The following is a 14,526-nucleotide window of genomic DNA, read 5'->3' on the forward strand; positions in this document are numbered from 1 at the left end:
GGTAGCTCACGCTACCATTTACCGGGGGATACCCTCACCTCCTACCCCGGACTAACGTCCTTTTATCGACTTCTTCGTCCGATTTGATTCGCCTTTTTTTTATTTGATTTTTTTTCTCCCTGTCTCGAAATCTATAATTTTTAAGAATTTACCTCAAGTGTTCCTCAACGTTCACATATCCTTCAACTAAACGAAAAAATGTTTGCTGCTCTGAAGCTTGTCTCTCGATTAGTATCGAGCATCGGCTTCATTTTACTGATCATAGTATCAGTACCTCTTGCCTTCGACGTCGGCGGCAGAGACTGTGGTCTTGCTTTCTCCCTTGCCTTATCAACCTTTTACTGGTTGTTATCCATCCTACGTCTCGCCATAAACCGTCGACGGCATCTTTGGCCCCTCTTATATCTCCTCGGCGCCTTGCAATATCTCATTGTACCCGCTCTATTGATATTCAACCTTGACAGATTCCAAACGGATCCTCCTCCTTTCGATAGTACAGCTAGAAAGGTCCGAAGAGTTATCGGCTTTACAGCAGATGAGCCGGAACCAGTTGGTGGCGAGGACCCGATATTATGGGACAGACTCACTATAGTCCCCTGGAACGCTTTCCTTACGATATTTACACCTATATTTCAGCTAGTTGAGGGCTTCTGTACCCTTCTGGTCATCCAGTCCGTTGGCCAGATTGGCCGTTGGCTGGTTCACCGCAAGAAATCTGACACCTGGAATGTATGTTTAACCTGTATTGTCTTTAATATATGATCGGCGCTGACAGTTCACTAGATCGCTCTACTGGTAGCTTCCGGCTCGATTATCACATCCGCTTTCTATTTCATCTACCGGATATATACCTTCCCGGACATCTCTGCTATAGATGCTACCCTCATAGGCGTAGCGGTCACAAGCTCGCTCTTTCTATGCGGCTATGGCATTGCTAGCGGCAGAGGCAGCTCCATCGAAAGCTCTCTCCTGGTATGCCACTATACCTCCTCCATCTAAGCATACATTACTAACAATTTATAGTTTTCATATGTCGTCTTGTGCATGTACCAGATCTTCACAGACTACAAACCAAACAACCCCCCAGAAATCTCTGAAAAACCCGACTTTCCGCCACTTCCACCTTTTATTATATCCTCCGTTTCTAACATATCAGAATCTCTTCTCCAAGTCCTGCCTCTCGCAATAACCTCTGCTTTCATTTTCATCCGCTCAGCTTTGGACACAATCCCTCCATCTGTGCTAGTTTCACTGGCGTACAGGCTTTTTGTTCTTAACGCGAGCACAAAGATTATACCTGCCGTTCGGGAAGGCAAAAGTCTGAGCATGGAGGACGAAAATGAAGATGATCCTGGATCCGGCGGCACCACACGATTTCTAACCTTCATCAGAAGCTTTAGCCCCGTTGCTATGATAACAGTCTATACAAACCTGTTAATGATGCATTTTGAGGCGATGCGGGGCGGAGAGTTGGGTATCGCTGTTGGGAAAATGGGGTGGATCAATATGTTGATTTGGACTCCACTCGGGGCTGAGATATGGCGATGGGTAAACGTCCTAGCTACACGTAAGTTACTCCTGCAAGAATAACTTTTGTTTTGTGCCACAAAGTTTCTGACACGTATTTGATAGTCGCATTATATTCCTTCGAGCTCTGTCAAGCACAGGCAGACGACGAAGATGGTACTACTTTGACAAGTCATTGGAAAACAGATTAAAGTACACCAACTAACTTGTAACTCCCTCCCATGAATCCCTTCCGTGCCTTTTTTTTCTACCTTGGTCTTTTTATGTCATATCCTTTTCTCTTTTTTTACCCCAATGATCTGTGATCATAAGACCCACTACACACAAATTCGGCCGAGCAACTACACGATCCGTCGAGTCCTCTACACCTAACTACTTGGCTTCTTTGTATTTATATTCCCGCCCTCACCTTCCACAAAAACCATCTTTCATCTGTGATTTTTCAGCAGATGTACTCTCGCTCTCTCTCCCTTTTTCCTCTTCTATGTAACGGTTGATTCGGTCTTAGTATTCGGTGTTCTATTCCTTTGTTTTTCTTTTTTTGTTGTTGATTTAAGAAGCATGTATGATACCCCAGGACGTTTACTTTAAGATGATGATGAAAAACGAAATAAAGGAGAAAGAATGGGATGTGATGAATGAAATGAAAGGAGATGAGAGGAGGAGATAATGATGAATAGATAATAATACTATGGATTACAAAAAAGTTTGTTGTTTTGATATGCATATATGCATACATTTTTGGCTTCTTCCTACTTAGATACACTTAGAAATACTATATATACCATACTGCCATCCCCATCCCATACTAACTACCGTTAAACCCATAATTTTTCTATGCTTCCTGATCCTTCCCATCGCTAGAATCGGTAGGAGCGGCGGCAGCACCACCTGCACTCAATTCCTTAACATTCGACACACCCGCCTTAAACCTGAAAATTCTCGCATTTTCCCAATCCCAGACCCCACCAGTAGAATAAGGGTCATTTTTGAGCCACTCCTTCACAGCTTCCTCACCACTCCCGGCTGGGAGTTCAAGTGCCAATGATGAGCCTACGAATGGCCATTTCTCCGGAGTCGAATTTGTTTCTGGTGTCGGTTGGGAAGAGAGGTATGCGCCGCCGAAAAGACAGCGTGGAAGGGATGTAGGGGATTCCTGGGAGATTTTTGTGAAGTGTTTTGGACGGACTTCGAGGCGGGGGGCGGAGGGGTGGTCGGGGACTATGATGAAGCTGTATATGTATGGGAGGTCAGAAATATGTATCAACAGTCAAGTTTTCATGTGGAGTTAAGAAGAGCTCTGGTGAATATCATGAACAAAAACAAAAAGATTAAAGGTTCAGGATAGGGCCGTCGAAGATAAAACGGTTTAGCAACAATACAGGGTGCTAGTTAGGGTGTAGGGGAATTGCGACGCAGTGTGGTTCCCGCGGCGTTACTTAAACATTGGCGTCTATTCCGATATGCATTTTTCCTGATATCAGAGACTCGGACGTCGAATAACTACTACAGATATATTTTACCATTGCCATGTTTCCGACCTAGGTAACAGCATAAAACATTGAATTGAAGTGAAGCTATAGCTATGCAATAAATGCAGACTTACTATTGTTCCGTCGCCATGGTCAAACGTCTGGAGGATGAGAAAGTTCGAAGAGTGGTAGAATAAGTGATATTCGAGCGGGGTAACTTAGATATAAAATATCGAATCATGGAAACAATTTCTCCGGTTGTTATTATTTTTCACATTCCTGGTCAAGGGATTGTTCGGGAGGGGAGAATTCGAACTTGGACCTGTCGCAATTAACGTAATGAACCTTAATCAACGTCGGACATTTTGGTGGAGGATCTGACTCCACTGCTTGACCCCAGCCCGCGTTGTGTTGGAAATCGTAGAGCTCCGAAATGCAACGTCTTTGTCGTTCTACGCAACACCGTTTTCTGGGGTCGATACTTATAACTTTCGAATTCGAATTGGGATATGAAGCTAGGGGCAATTACGTATTTGGCATTACCAAGCGCGGGAGTAGGAACACATATATATTCTTATCAGAGCAGTCATATCTGACCTCTTCAAGTTAAGGGGGATGTGGTTGGCTATTATAATGTAATTTCGAGCGCAGTTTTACTTCGTCTTCGAATTCGAATGGGTGCCAAAGAAGCTTAAGGATATGGGATTCCGCCTCCTTCTGTTTTAAAGAAAAACTCTTATATGACGATGGAATCGAAATCAATTGGTGAGCTAGTATCGTGTCTTACAAGAATACTATTATCCGGGATCAGTTTTCAGCTGATCAGTTCTCTAAAGATCCCGGGATCGAATACCTACTTATTCTCAAATTTCGTTTCAGGTGTAACCACCTCTATATTGAGATAGTAGAGTCCTTTCTAATAGCCTAAAAACTTGCTTGGTAGTGGATTGCTAGGGATTGCTCAACGCATCCCTGTTGTATAGGAGAGCAATAGGAAATAACTAGCCTTGAGACTAGATAGATAATCTTTTATTCTCGAAGCGAGACGACTTTAATAAGACTTCGCACAGTTCTACATCGCCGATACGTATTGTAAGTGCCACCTTTTCTGTTTGTTAAAAGTCTGAAAGATGCCCTTCTTCATATATTACCCCACCAAGTCTCGTAACTCTATGTTCGAGTCTAGTCTAATAGCTGACATTCTAGAGGGGATTATGAATGGCCATTGATACTCTGTCTGACGCTGAGTTTTAGGCAATTGCATAAAGTGTCTAGTTTTCAACGGTGGGGCTTAGGTATTCTAGAGAATGATATGTTCGCTACTTTCCACCCATATTTAGATGGCCATTATGGATCAATTTATTGAACTTAAGTGCTTATTTATTTCCATTTAATCCATATGAAACTTGTGTCTACACGATTCGACTCGATCCTAGAGGTTGGCAGTCCACAATTAAACTTTCCCAAACTAGAACCATTCATTCCTACAAGAGAGGGTTACAAGGCCCTTCGAAGTGCAGTTTTGAACTAAACCAGAGAATTAGTATGCAAATACCTCATCGTTGGCAAGATTGAGAACATAAAAATAAGACTTACGGGAATAATTTCAACCTGCATTTTCATATCATTAGCAAAAATAGAAAAATCGGGGTGGTAAAGACTTAGTCTAATCTCACCTTCTCCAGGTCCCAAACATCATTCTCAACATACTTATCACTCTTGATCATCTCCCAGATCTCTTCTTTAGTTTCGACAGAGAACAACATGATAGATCCCTTGAACTTTGGGGTTTCTCCTTCTTTGATGTGTTCGTGTAACATTACCCCACCAAAGTTGATGAGACCATTGGCGGCACGTTCATTCGCGACTTTAAGATGTTCTCTGTATGCTCAGAAAAAAGATTCCCGGAAGTTATATCGTTGCACATTTACGCAGCATATATCAATCGAAGCAAATAAAGGATGGTACTTACCCGCGAATTGCAAGCCTACGCTCAACGGCGCCTGGCTTATCGGGAAGAATGACGAGCCATTCGTTCTGGGATGGAGAAGAGGTTGCCATTGTGCGCCAAGTTTTTGAAGGCTGTAGAATATTTCTAACAGAAGATTGTTGATTGGTTATCAAAGAAGGTAAGACCAGACGATTCGACCGAAATGGAGATGTCGATATTGCGCAGAGGCGACGAGATGCTGCTTGCATTGTCTTCAAGGTTCAAAAACAACTCCGGATCGGAACCCGGAAGAATGTGGTAAAATGGCGGGGTGTATATGGATAATTGTGTTGTTTTTCGGAAGAGGGACGTTGGGAAAGGTGGAGGATCAACTGCTGATTCTTGCCATTGGTGGACTCTGACAAGGGTAATTCCCATTCAGGCCTTGTCGGGCTTGGCGCCCTCTGCTTCCCAACTTGTTTCGTTTCTATTCATATCCTGTCAGTCATGCGACATAACCCTCAGCATTACACCCCGATATCATGTTTTAACGTTAAGGTAAGCATGAATTAGAGATTCATTCTTTCAAATTAGGATTCTATTCCCCGGCCCACTTCTATCTCGAGAAGCGCTCAAGCATCTTCGGCAGTCGGTCGTTCGCATTCGAGCGGGGTGTCAGCTTACTGGCGAGCTCTAGCGTTCTTTTTTTGTTTTGCCCACTTTATTTCCATTGTACACTAATCGGAGTTTATTCTACGATCTCAAATCGAGATGATGAACTGTGGATCAGAGCTCTCGTATTCCGTACCTATCTATGTAGTAAGGCCTCTTGATATTCTGGGTACATGTCAAACGAAACCCCAAAGTGGAAATACAAGGCGAGAATGTGCATGTGCCGCTGCATGCCATTTCTGGCCCGGGTGACATGTAGCTTAGATCCCTCAAGCTCCAGCCTTGCAGGGTTCGAGCCCATCTCCGTTGAGCACTGATCCGCTGAGGCTATTACACACTATTACTTGAGAAATTCCAAAGCAAAAGTTCTAAAGTTCGAAGCTAGTTTAACATTGCTGATATGAGACATCGTTTTAGGACGGATTTTACGAAAGGTTTCATGAAGGTTAGTAAGGGCTCCTTTGGAGGATTTCAGCACAAGCGCCACCTTTGGAGATACCTCTCATAGGGTTCGAACGGATCTTCCCCATCCGAAAGTCTCGCTCGCCGTCCCAGCTTTGCCCAATATAGAAAATATTTCCCTAGGCTGGAAGAGGGCACATGTATGTCAGGTCACTTTGCTTGCTTGTGGATTTTCTGATTTTCTCATTCTGTGACGCTGGCTGCGCCGTCATTGGTTAACAAGTTCGGCCGCACGCCCCGAATAAGCTTCCCCACTCGCTAATTTCAGCCTCGCCAGGAGACCAACGAGATTCTCTTTTTTTGTTCAAAAAATAAATTAAAAAATCCACCGATCCGTTTCGCAAAATCCATTCATCTCGTTTTCAAAAAAGGGCTGGGTCTTACGGTGGCAAATTGACGATCCATCGCAATCGGATTTTAAATTGCGAAAAGGAAAAAAATAGATCCGTCCCAGCGCAGCAGCTTGCAGGAAGGATAGAAGGGAGGGAAGGGAGATGGCGCTACCGTTCCAAAACGTGTACATTCATCGAAAGGTTGCAGAGGCGTCGTCGAAACCTTGCATGATATGCTTCAGGCCGTCAACTTCAGTCCTCATAACATCATGTCAGAAGGTAAACGGTTTACAACCCAGCACATTCCAAATTTCCTTCTTAGCCTTCCTCCCTAGATTTATTTCCCCTTACTGTTTTTGAACCGTAAATGCCACTTGCTGGTTGGGGTTCTTTTCAGCTGTCATATGTTCTCAGCCCTATCCTCCCAATTGTGATATCTTTAATCCCATGTCGCCAAGCCTATAGTCGAACATAGCTCATCCCTATACGCGAGAGTCTAGCTCATTTGAAGACCGCTTCGATTCGGATCCTACATTAGTTCTGACTGATAGAGCCGTTGCTTAGGACTTCTTTTACATTTGCCCAAGCCACTTGAACGACCGAGGTTTCGCAACCGCTGTCATTGATGAAGCAGCCGAAGCCGAGAAGAGGAAGAAAGAGGAGATGGGTAAAGAGCTTGAGAAGCTGAAACAAGAATTTGAAGAGAAGCAAAAACGGAAAGAAGAAAAGAATAAGGATAAAGACAAGGATAAGGATAAGAAAGAGAAAGAGAAAGAGAAAGAGAAGGCCAAGGTCAAAGACGAGGAAACGGATAAGCTTAAAGTCGAGGAGACCGAGAAGGCGAAAACCGAACAAGCGGTTGAAGCATCCTCTTTCAGCGAGTATAATCTGCACCGGTACGTTTGCAATACTTGTCCCCTCCCTAGCTCGCAATTTGACCAAAGTTAGGTTGGTCAGCTGCACATTTGAACGTCTCCATGATGCATAAACACCATCATGGGTTTGGCTATATCCACTCAACAAAAGTGGGGAAACTTGGCCGTGTTCTTAATCTTCCCGGTTTTTGTTTCTTCTTTCGTTATATTCCAATTGGAATGTATATGCATAGTAATAAAACTTAAGCAAAAAAAAGGTATCATCGACTGACGTGGTTAATTCTCTTCCCCACCCCCTGCAGTAACTTTTTCAACGTTCGCCAGCAAAAGTACCTAGAGAAGCAGATTGCCAAAAGAAATATGGAACGGCTGAAGAATCCCATGTCGTTCCCGGCTGTCCCGAAGGGTGGTCCTGTATAAACGGGAAATATTTGTTTGTTTTTTCGTAAGGCGGGCATACTGTTTTTTTATTAGCGTGGATCTTATGATAGATAGAGATGCAGATGCATTTGAGTATATTTTACTTTAAGCGATGGCAATCGATTGAGTAATATGTGTTCTGCTTCTGCAATAGCGTTTCGAGGGCCAATGGTTCGATGGTATATAGCCGGTGCGGTGTCTTAAACAGTGCCCGATCGAAACTTTTCGGAATGGATACCCAAAGGAGTCATATTATCCCACTCGTTTTTGATTTGATGAAATGGAAAAATAAAAATAAAATAAAATAAAGGCTTTTTTTTGGAGCTCTCGAGTGCGCAACGTGCATATGAGACCATTAGGGTGTGAAACGGCGGGCTTGGTGGGGGGAGGTTGTACAATTGTGTCTTGGAATGTTGAATTTCGTTCTGTAATCAACTGCTGGCCCAACAGTCAAGCTTTTGTCATGTTGGAATATTTGGCAGCTGCGTTGTTGGATAACTCTTTTTTTTGACGGCCTGGGAAGTCCCGTCAACCGTTTTTTACCAGGTTTCTAGGACCAGGGGACTCGTGACTAAGTTGGATAAGTTGATGCTATAGCTTCGTGCGGGGACGCAATGGCAGGGTTCAATTGGGAAACCTTGTAGTTAGGTAGGAACTAGAAGGAAGTAAACTGTTGGATGGTCCGAGCGATTCTGCAGCATTAATTGGATTTGTGAAGTGAAAACGGCTTGTTCCTGGTGTAGTTGTATGAAAACGTGCACGTCTGGATAGCCCGCTCGTGGCACTAGGGACTATGTAGTAGTCGGTATTATAGCGCATTGGAGTTGGAAAGGTATGACCACAGCTAGCAAGTCATATCAATGGAGTAAAATAGGAACTTAAATAAGGAATAAATCGCACTAGTGTTGAAGTCTCGTGTGAATACCTGTTCTTCCCAAGTTTCGACCCGGCCTTGGATGCAAAGTAAATAAGCTTGTGGAAAAGTTTTCCGAGAGTTCTTAGGAACCCTGGGAAAGAAATTGGTCTAGATAATGTTGCAAGTCTTCTAGGGTATCTCCTTTACTGATTAGTAGGCACCCAGAATTCGAAAGTTTCCTGAGACCCCTCAAGAAAAATGTTATCGAGTAGCCTTGTCGCTCGGTGTTTTCCTCTTCTTTTCGTAAGCCGTGGGCATAAGACCGTGCAGGGTGAGCGTTGCATGATGCAGATGACCGCGAATGCGACCGATAGTATGTTAGTATGTAATCGAAGAACCTAAATGTTGGTATTAGGTCGTGTCGAGGTAATGCCTCTCCTAGGCTACACGTCGAAAACATCTTCCCAAATGACTACTTGTCTTGTTGGTCGGCTTGATGAACAGTCACTAGTCGCGAATTCGGTGTCGACAATGTAAGTACTTAGGCATATCGGAAAGGAGAAAGAGAGAAAAGGTTCTATTGTAAAAAGCACAAAGGAGGCTGAAAGGGAGGTGGATGGGCCAGGAGAGAAATATATATTACAAAACGCGTGCGAGGGAGAACAATTTGGCCTCTGGTCCTCCTGTCAGCTGGGAAATTGCCTTCCAGGAGAGCCTTACACGAGTATTAGGAGGGAACGAGCTGAAATTTTCCTGGTGGCTGACTGGGCCTGACGAGAATCATGCTGAGATTAAGGAGATTCGATTGGAAAACAATTCGGTCAGCTACCAGAACTGGAGTGCGAGTCAGGAGTTCAAGCGTCTACGAGGTTTCAAGAGCAGGTAGCGGCTGAAAGGATGTCTGAAGAACTGTATTTGGATAGCCATCGATTCTGATAGTTGATTGGTAAGGATGGGTGGGTCTACAAGCTCGTCTACAGGACTCCGGGACTACACGCAGTATATCGTCGAATTTGGGGGATACCAGAATTGGCACTGGCAAAATTATTTCAATGACCTCGGAAGCTCATTGAAACTTGCATACGTCAAGGTTAAATTTCAAGTTCGATCTATAGTGGCTAAGGCTAAGCAAGAAACCCGTTCAAGGTGATAAGGCTAACATTCCTTGAGGTCGAGGTGGATACGTCGATATATGCATACCATTCTTAAATTTATCAGGCCGGCTTACAATCGTTATTACTCCTAGGCCTGCGGAAAATTCTTTACGACAGTTACCTCCAGTTAGATTGCCTCTTCGTACAACATAAACCTGCCCCTTCCGTCACCCGTAATGATTGGCTCCAGTACCCTGGACCACGTCCTGGCCAATTTCCAAAAGGTTGCATGCTTGCTCGTGGGCAAAAAAAGGTTGGTGCGGCGCCAGCTTCGGCTAGACCACCCTCCACGAAGATAGCAAGGAAGGAAACTCTCAAAAAGCCTTGTAAGGCATGAGCTAGTCAGGTTTTCGAACGCCGCAGACATCATAGATAACGGGGCGTTAATATCAATAATGATATAAGCTCAGCCAATCACACGGGGCCATGACGAAATAAAGTGGAGACGTTGATGGAGGGGAAATGTGTCTCGTATTCATGAATTCACAACTTCCAAGAAGTCGAATGTCGGCTTTCCTTGATTTTACGGCACACATTTTCGGAGTAGGTTGTATTGCGTCGGCTACTTTGCCTAACTTGCGAGTTAGGTTTATGCATAAGGGGGACAGTACAAGGTATACTTGACAGCTGCATGGGTTAATCTGTGATACCCTCGATCAGGCTTCCGGATGTGAATCAAGATTTCTCTGGCGCAATTGTGTCTCCACGGAACTAGACTGCTGTTTCTGCAATTTCGTAGAAAAGCTGTGGAACTGTAGGCAAACGAGGGGTTCGATCGTCAAGACGGCCTTGTAGGGAATGCGTTTTTGATGTATGCACTTAATTAAAGTCAATTGGGTGAAGTGAGTGCATATTACCCTTGATCATCTAAGCTTCCTTGCTTCTTAGGGCTTGAGCGGATCTAGGATCGGAAATGTTTCCTCAAATCACAACGAGAGATAATTCTTTCGAAGGCGGAAACGTTATTAGTCTTAAGATATAGTTTTCCTCCATGTAACATTGAGTCTAAATTACGAAACAGTAATCGTAATAATGTTGGTTCCTTGAGATCCGCTATCGGGTGCTAGCTCAGTAGGGCTAACATGGAACCCATCTTTTCGCGAGAATGCACTGCGAAGGATATATTATGGAACGGTATATAGCAGACGCGGGAATTGGCTTTATCTAATAGAAATACAATTATATTACAGTACTGCGAATGCACGTCGCCCTAACGCACAAAGCAAATCGCACTCGGCTAACGGTTGAATTGAAACCAAGAAATCGAAATCGAAATTGCTATTCCTATGTGCGAAGGCTGGCCATCCACAAAGCCGTTTTAGCACAACTGTATATGCAGTTGCTGGGACTGTTCCACAATTGTAAGAAAAACTCTAGTAAATTTGCAAGGCTTAAGGCTGGAGCCCATGCAGGGTTAAAGGGAAAGTATCACAAATTGATCACAAATTTCTAGCTTTTGGTTGTCGAACCGGCCAAAGGGTGTTGGATAAGTTCGAAGAGGCTAGGATTAAGTTGTGTCACATTACACGTTCCTGTTGTACAGACGCATCACATGTGTACCCACATTGGAGCGCTCATTGAACTCTCGATTTTGAACGGCCGTGGTTGGCTAGCGCACGGAACAACTTGCAAGGTCCTTCCATGGTCGGAGAACATCTCTCGGCTCAAGCCCAAACTCTTATTTCTAGCCCTACGCAACTTCGACCGTCAGCCCAATGGGGCTCAGAGGATTCGTCTGGCCACTTGCTAATTTGTTCATCACGTCTGTCCCGTCCTCGCTCATGTTTCACAAGGCGAGAGGTAAGAAATCCTGTTTGCGATCCTCGCCTTTTGGGCTTTTGCCGTCGAGCCTACATATGTGTCCACAGAATCTCCAAATCTTGGCAGGTTATTTTTTACATGCTAAAAATAGCGAGCTGAAGTATCGATTTTCCCAAAGAGTTACAATTGTGCAAAACCGCATCATCCCGGGGATACGATCGGGAAAGACTCCTATTCACGATCATGTTTCGGCATCTTGATGAGCGCTTCGAGATGCATATTCAAGGATTTAACCGAATGCCGAAAAAGATTCATTTGATGGCTTGGGAAGCGTTAGGCAATAACACCATACGCGAGTCAAGGCTACGACAGAAAAAATTTGTCTTTTTCTCGCCGTTTTGCTGAACCAAGCTAGTGATCCCGACTGCGAAAGGCTGAGGGGGTGGGAAAGAATGAGGCTTACACGGTACATATTCGCGCATGAATATGGTCAGCAAAACTTATTCTTTATTACCACTACCACCACACCTAAATAAGCACCACTGAGCGGGGTTAAAGAAATAAGAATGGTGTCTTCGGCGCCAGATGAAGTGGAGATGCCTAGGTCGCATGGGCATTCGAAGATTTGAAAAATTTTGGTTCACCTTATAAGGATTGCGTCGCAGTTCGCACGTCGGACTTGGAAATACGGATGGCTGTGCTGACCCTCACTAGTTAGGCCTCTCTCCAGAACTATGGCCGTGGGTTCCCAGAAAAAAAAACACCTCCCCGACGGTTGAATACCTAGCAGATATTGAGGCAAATTGCAGCAGGCCCCAGAATGGAACATGCCGTCTCTTGTAAGGGCCACTTAGCAGGTTTCCATAGACTTTCGACCCATTTATCCCATGACCAAGGGAAACCCACCCTAAGTTCTTGGCGATGTGGATTTTCTTATCGAGATTCAAGCTCAGGGACTTTTTGATGAGAGAACACCCCGAGAAAGGATCCATTCGGAAACTAGTCTACTAGCTATAAGTCAGAGGTGATGTGAAGCACAAATATTCGGTTTTACGAAAGAAAAGCAATCGAGAGCTGGACCGGTGACGATACGGGAGTATTTGTACACCGTCAACGGCTGACATTAAGACATTCATATCGGCACTTGTATCCTCTCTGGGCTATCGATTTGCAGATGCCCGGGTGGTTGTGCGCAAGACATTGTTGCAGGTAGCCAGTCAGATCCTCGCTTTCGAAATCCACCTTCTCACCGGTACGGTCCAGCCTAGTGGGGTTGAACTGCCCCATGGCTGCAGGGATGGTGTGCATCTTTCTTATTGGATGACATCTGTCTGCGTCCTTTCCTCTCGAGGCTGGCGCTCCGAAGAGCTAAAACCTACCTTAAACCCTTAGCTTAGCATGACCCTTTCGTTCTTCATCCCCGCCTCTGTCTTGGTTGAGGTTAGGAAATCAACAAACAGTGCATCCAGTAGTCTCCAGGACTGGGTGATCGCTGGATGCCATGATGCATGGTGGAGTTGAGGCGGACATCGACAGAAATTGAGCTCACACATTGTAGCCACTCTCATGCGGGTTTCCTCAACTTTCCAGGTGGAGGCTAATTATGCCCGAAGCATGGAGTAAAATTTGGCACCTGAGACAGTGCTTCGGTCGTCGATAGTATTATCATCCTCGTAGGTTTTATGGAGTCGCAGGGCCGGGATATCAGCGCTGGGCGATTTGAATAGAGCAACTAGATCAATGCAATCTCGAAAGGCCTTGGTTTCCCCTCAATTGCTTAATACCAATTATTAATCGGGCCTTTCCTGCTTCAGGGTACTATCTGACCCCGGCTGTATCGCCCGATGGTTTGTATTAGTTTATCGTCGGGTCCCGCAGCGTGCTAGCAGTTCGACATCATAGGGAGCAAAGGTTCCCGTTTCCCTTCTCTTTTTAAATGTGTGGTGCTGCCCACTCATCGATCGATTCTGCTCCAGTCAGCCCAACAGCCCCGGCCACTGACTTAACCCAGTCAGTAGTACCTATAGGCCTAGCCACTTATTTAAAACACATCGAACCACGAAAGATTGAGGATTGAAGTTCCCTAGCGAGACAAACCCATGATAAGATAAAAAATCATTCTCCAAATTGACATAAACCAACAACCGGGTAAGCCAACGGACGGACGCAAAGGCGGGGACGGTTTTTTTTGTTATCAGATTTACAGACGGATAAGGGTACGTACATACACACATACACACATACACACACAAATACATACATACACACGCATATCCTTTTTTATTCCGCAGTTCGGTTCGAGCATTCAAACGATCACGATGCCCAATATTTCTTTTTCTTGAAAGGGTTCTCCACGTTCAGTTGCAACAAGGCCTTGTCTTGTCTTGTCTTGTCTGCGCAATACATATGTATTATGTACGGTCCTGTCCAATGTGGAGTCCACGCCCTAGGCGGGAATCAAAAAGAAAAGAAGCTTAGCCAGAAGAAAAGAAAATACCAAAGGAAGAGGAAAAAAAAAGAGGAAGAAGAAAATAATTGAAGAGAAATGGCTTTTCCATCCATCCCACTTTTTTTTTTTTTTTTTTGTTTTCTCTTCTCTTCGTCTCGTGTTATTTCTGCTGTCCTGGTCATGGCTGTATGTAGGGCAGCATGTAAGGCATAACAAAGCGCCTTTCGCATACCCTCAGTCAATTGCTGCATATGTCTTCACGCATTTTTCTTATTCCCTCGTCCACACCTCTGCTTGTCTCGTATGTACCCGGACCTGGTCGACAGAAAGAAATAAAGAAAGAAATTAAGAAAGAAAAGCCCTTTGGTTAGGGATCCGGATATCGTTACCTTTTGGATGGGCTTTGTTCCCAGTTCCCAGTACATCCATACCTATTCCCTGTCCGCCCTGTGCATTTGCTTCTATCGAAATCGTTGTCGCAGTTCGCGTATGACCTGCAATCGACAGGTATGTAAGAGAGGCAGCTAAAAGTTCCAGGAGAAGAGGGCTGTTCATGCATAGTCCTTTTTTTTTTCCTGTTTCTTTCTTTCTCTTCTCTTTTTTCCCATTCGCATCT

At 44.5% G+C, this 14,526-nt stretch overlaps 4 protein-coding genes across 4 annotated transcripts; 2 read left to right on the plus strand and 2 right to left on the minus strand.

Annotated features, from left to right (window-relative positions):
• Positions 1 to 198: 198 nt before the first annotated feature.
• AOL_s00110g57 (uncharacterized protein) lies at positions 199 to 1,718 on the plus strand (the record flags this gene model as incomplete). The annotated part of the gene is made up of 4 exons (XM_011126747.1): positions 199 to 729; positions 784 to 972; positions 1,024 to 1,567; positions 1,633 to 1,718. The coding sequence occupies 4 exons, from the start codon at positions 199 to 201 to the stop codon at positions 1,716 to 1,718; spliced, it is 1,350 nt and encodes a 449-aa protein (XP_011125049.1).
• Positions 1,719 to 2,362: 644 nt separating this feature from the next.
• AOL_s00110g58 (uncharacterized protein) lies at positions 2,363 to 3,150 on the minus strand (the record flags this gene model as incomplete). Its single annotated transcript, XM_011126748.1, has 2 exons — positions 2,363 to 2,759; positions 3,134 to 3,150. 2 exons carry the CDS (start codon positions 3,148 to 3,150, stop codon positions 2,363 to 2,365), a joined length of 414 nt encoding a protein of 137 aa, XP_011125050.1.
• Positions 3,151 to 4,496: 1,346 nt separating this feature from the next.
• Positions 4,497 to 5,198, minus strand: AOL_s00110g59 (uncharacterized protein; the record flags this gene model as incomplete). Its single annotated transcript, XM_011126749.1, has 4 exons — positions 4,497 to 4,526; positions 4,596 to 4,610; positions 4,676 to 4,880; positions 4,972 to 5,198. The coding sequence occupies 4 exons, from the start codon at positions 5,196 to 5,198 to the stop codon at positions 4,497 to 4,499; spliced, it is 477 nt and encodes a 158-aa protein (XP_011125051.1).
• A 1,860-nt stretch (positions 5,199 to 7,058) lies between these two features.
• On the plus strand, positions 7,059 to 7,383 carry AOL_s00110g60 (uncharacterized protein; the record flags this gene model as incomplete). The annotated part of the gene is made up of 2 exons (XM_011126750.1): positions 7,059 to 7,291; positions 7,353 to 7,383. The coding sequence occupies 2 exons, from the start codon at positions 7,059 to 7,061 to the stop codon at positions 7,381 to 7,383; spliced, it is 264 nt and encodes an 87-aa protein (XP_011125052.1).
• Between the last annotated feature and the right edge of the window lie 7,143 nt (positions 7,384 to 14,526).

Source organism: Orbilia oligospora, assembly GCF_000225545.1.
Source record: "Orbilia oligospora ATCC 24927 unplaced genomic scaffold scaffold00110, whole genome shotgun sequence".
NCBI lineage: Eukaryota > Fungi > Ascomycota > Orbiliomycetes > Orbiliales > Orbiliaceae > Orbilia > Orbilia oligospora.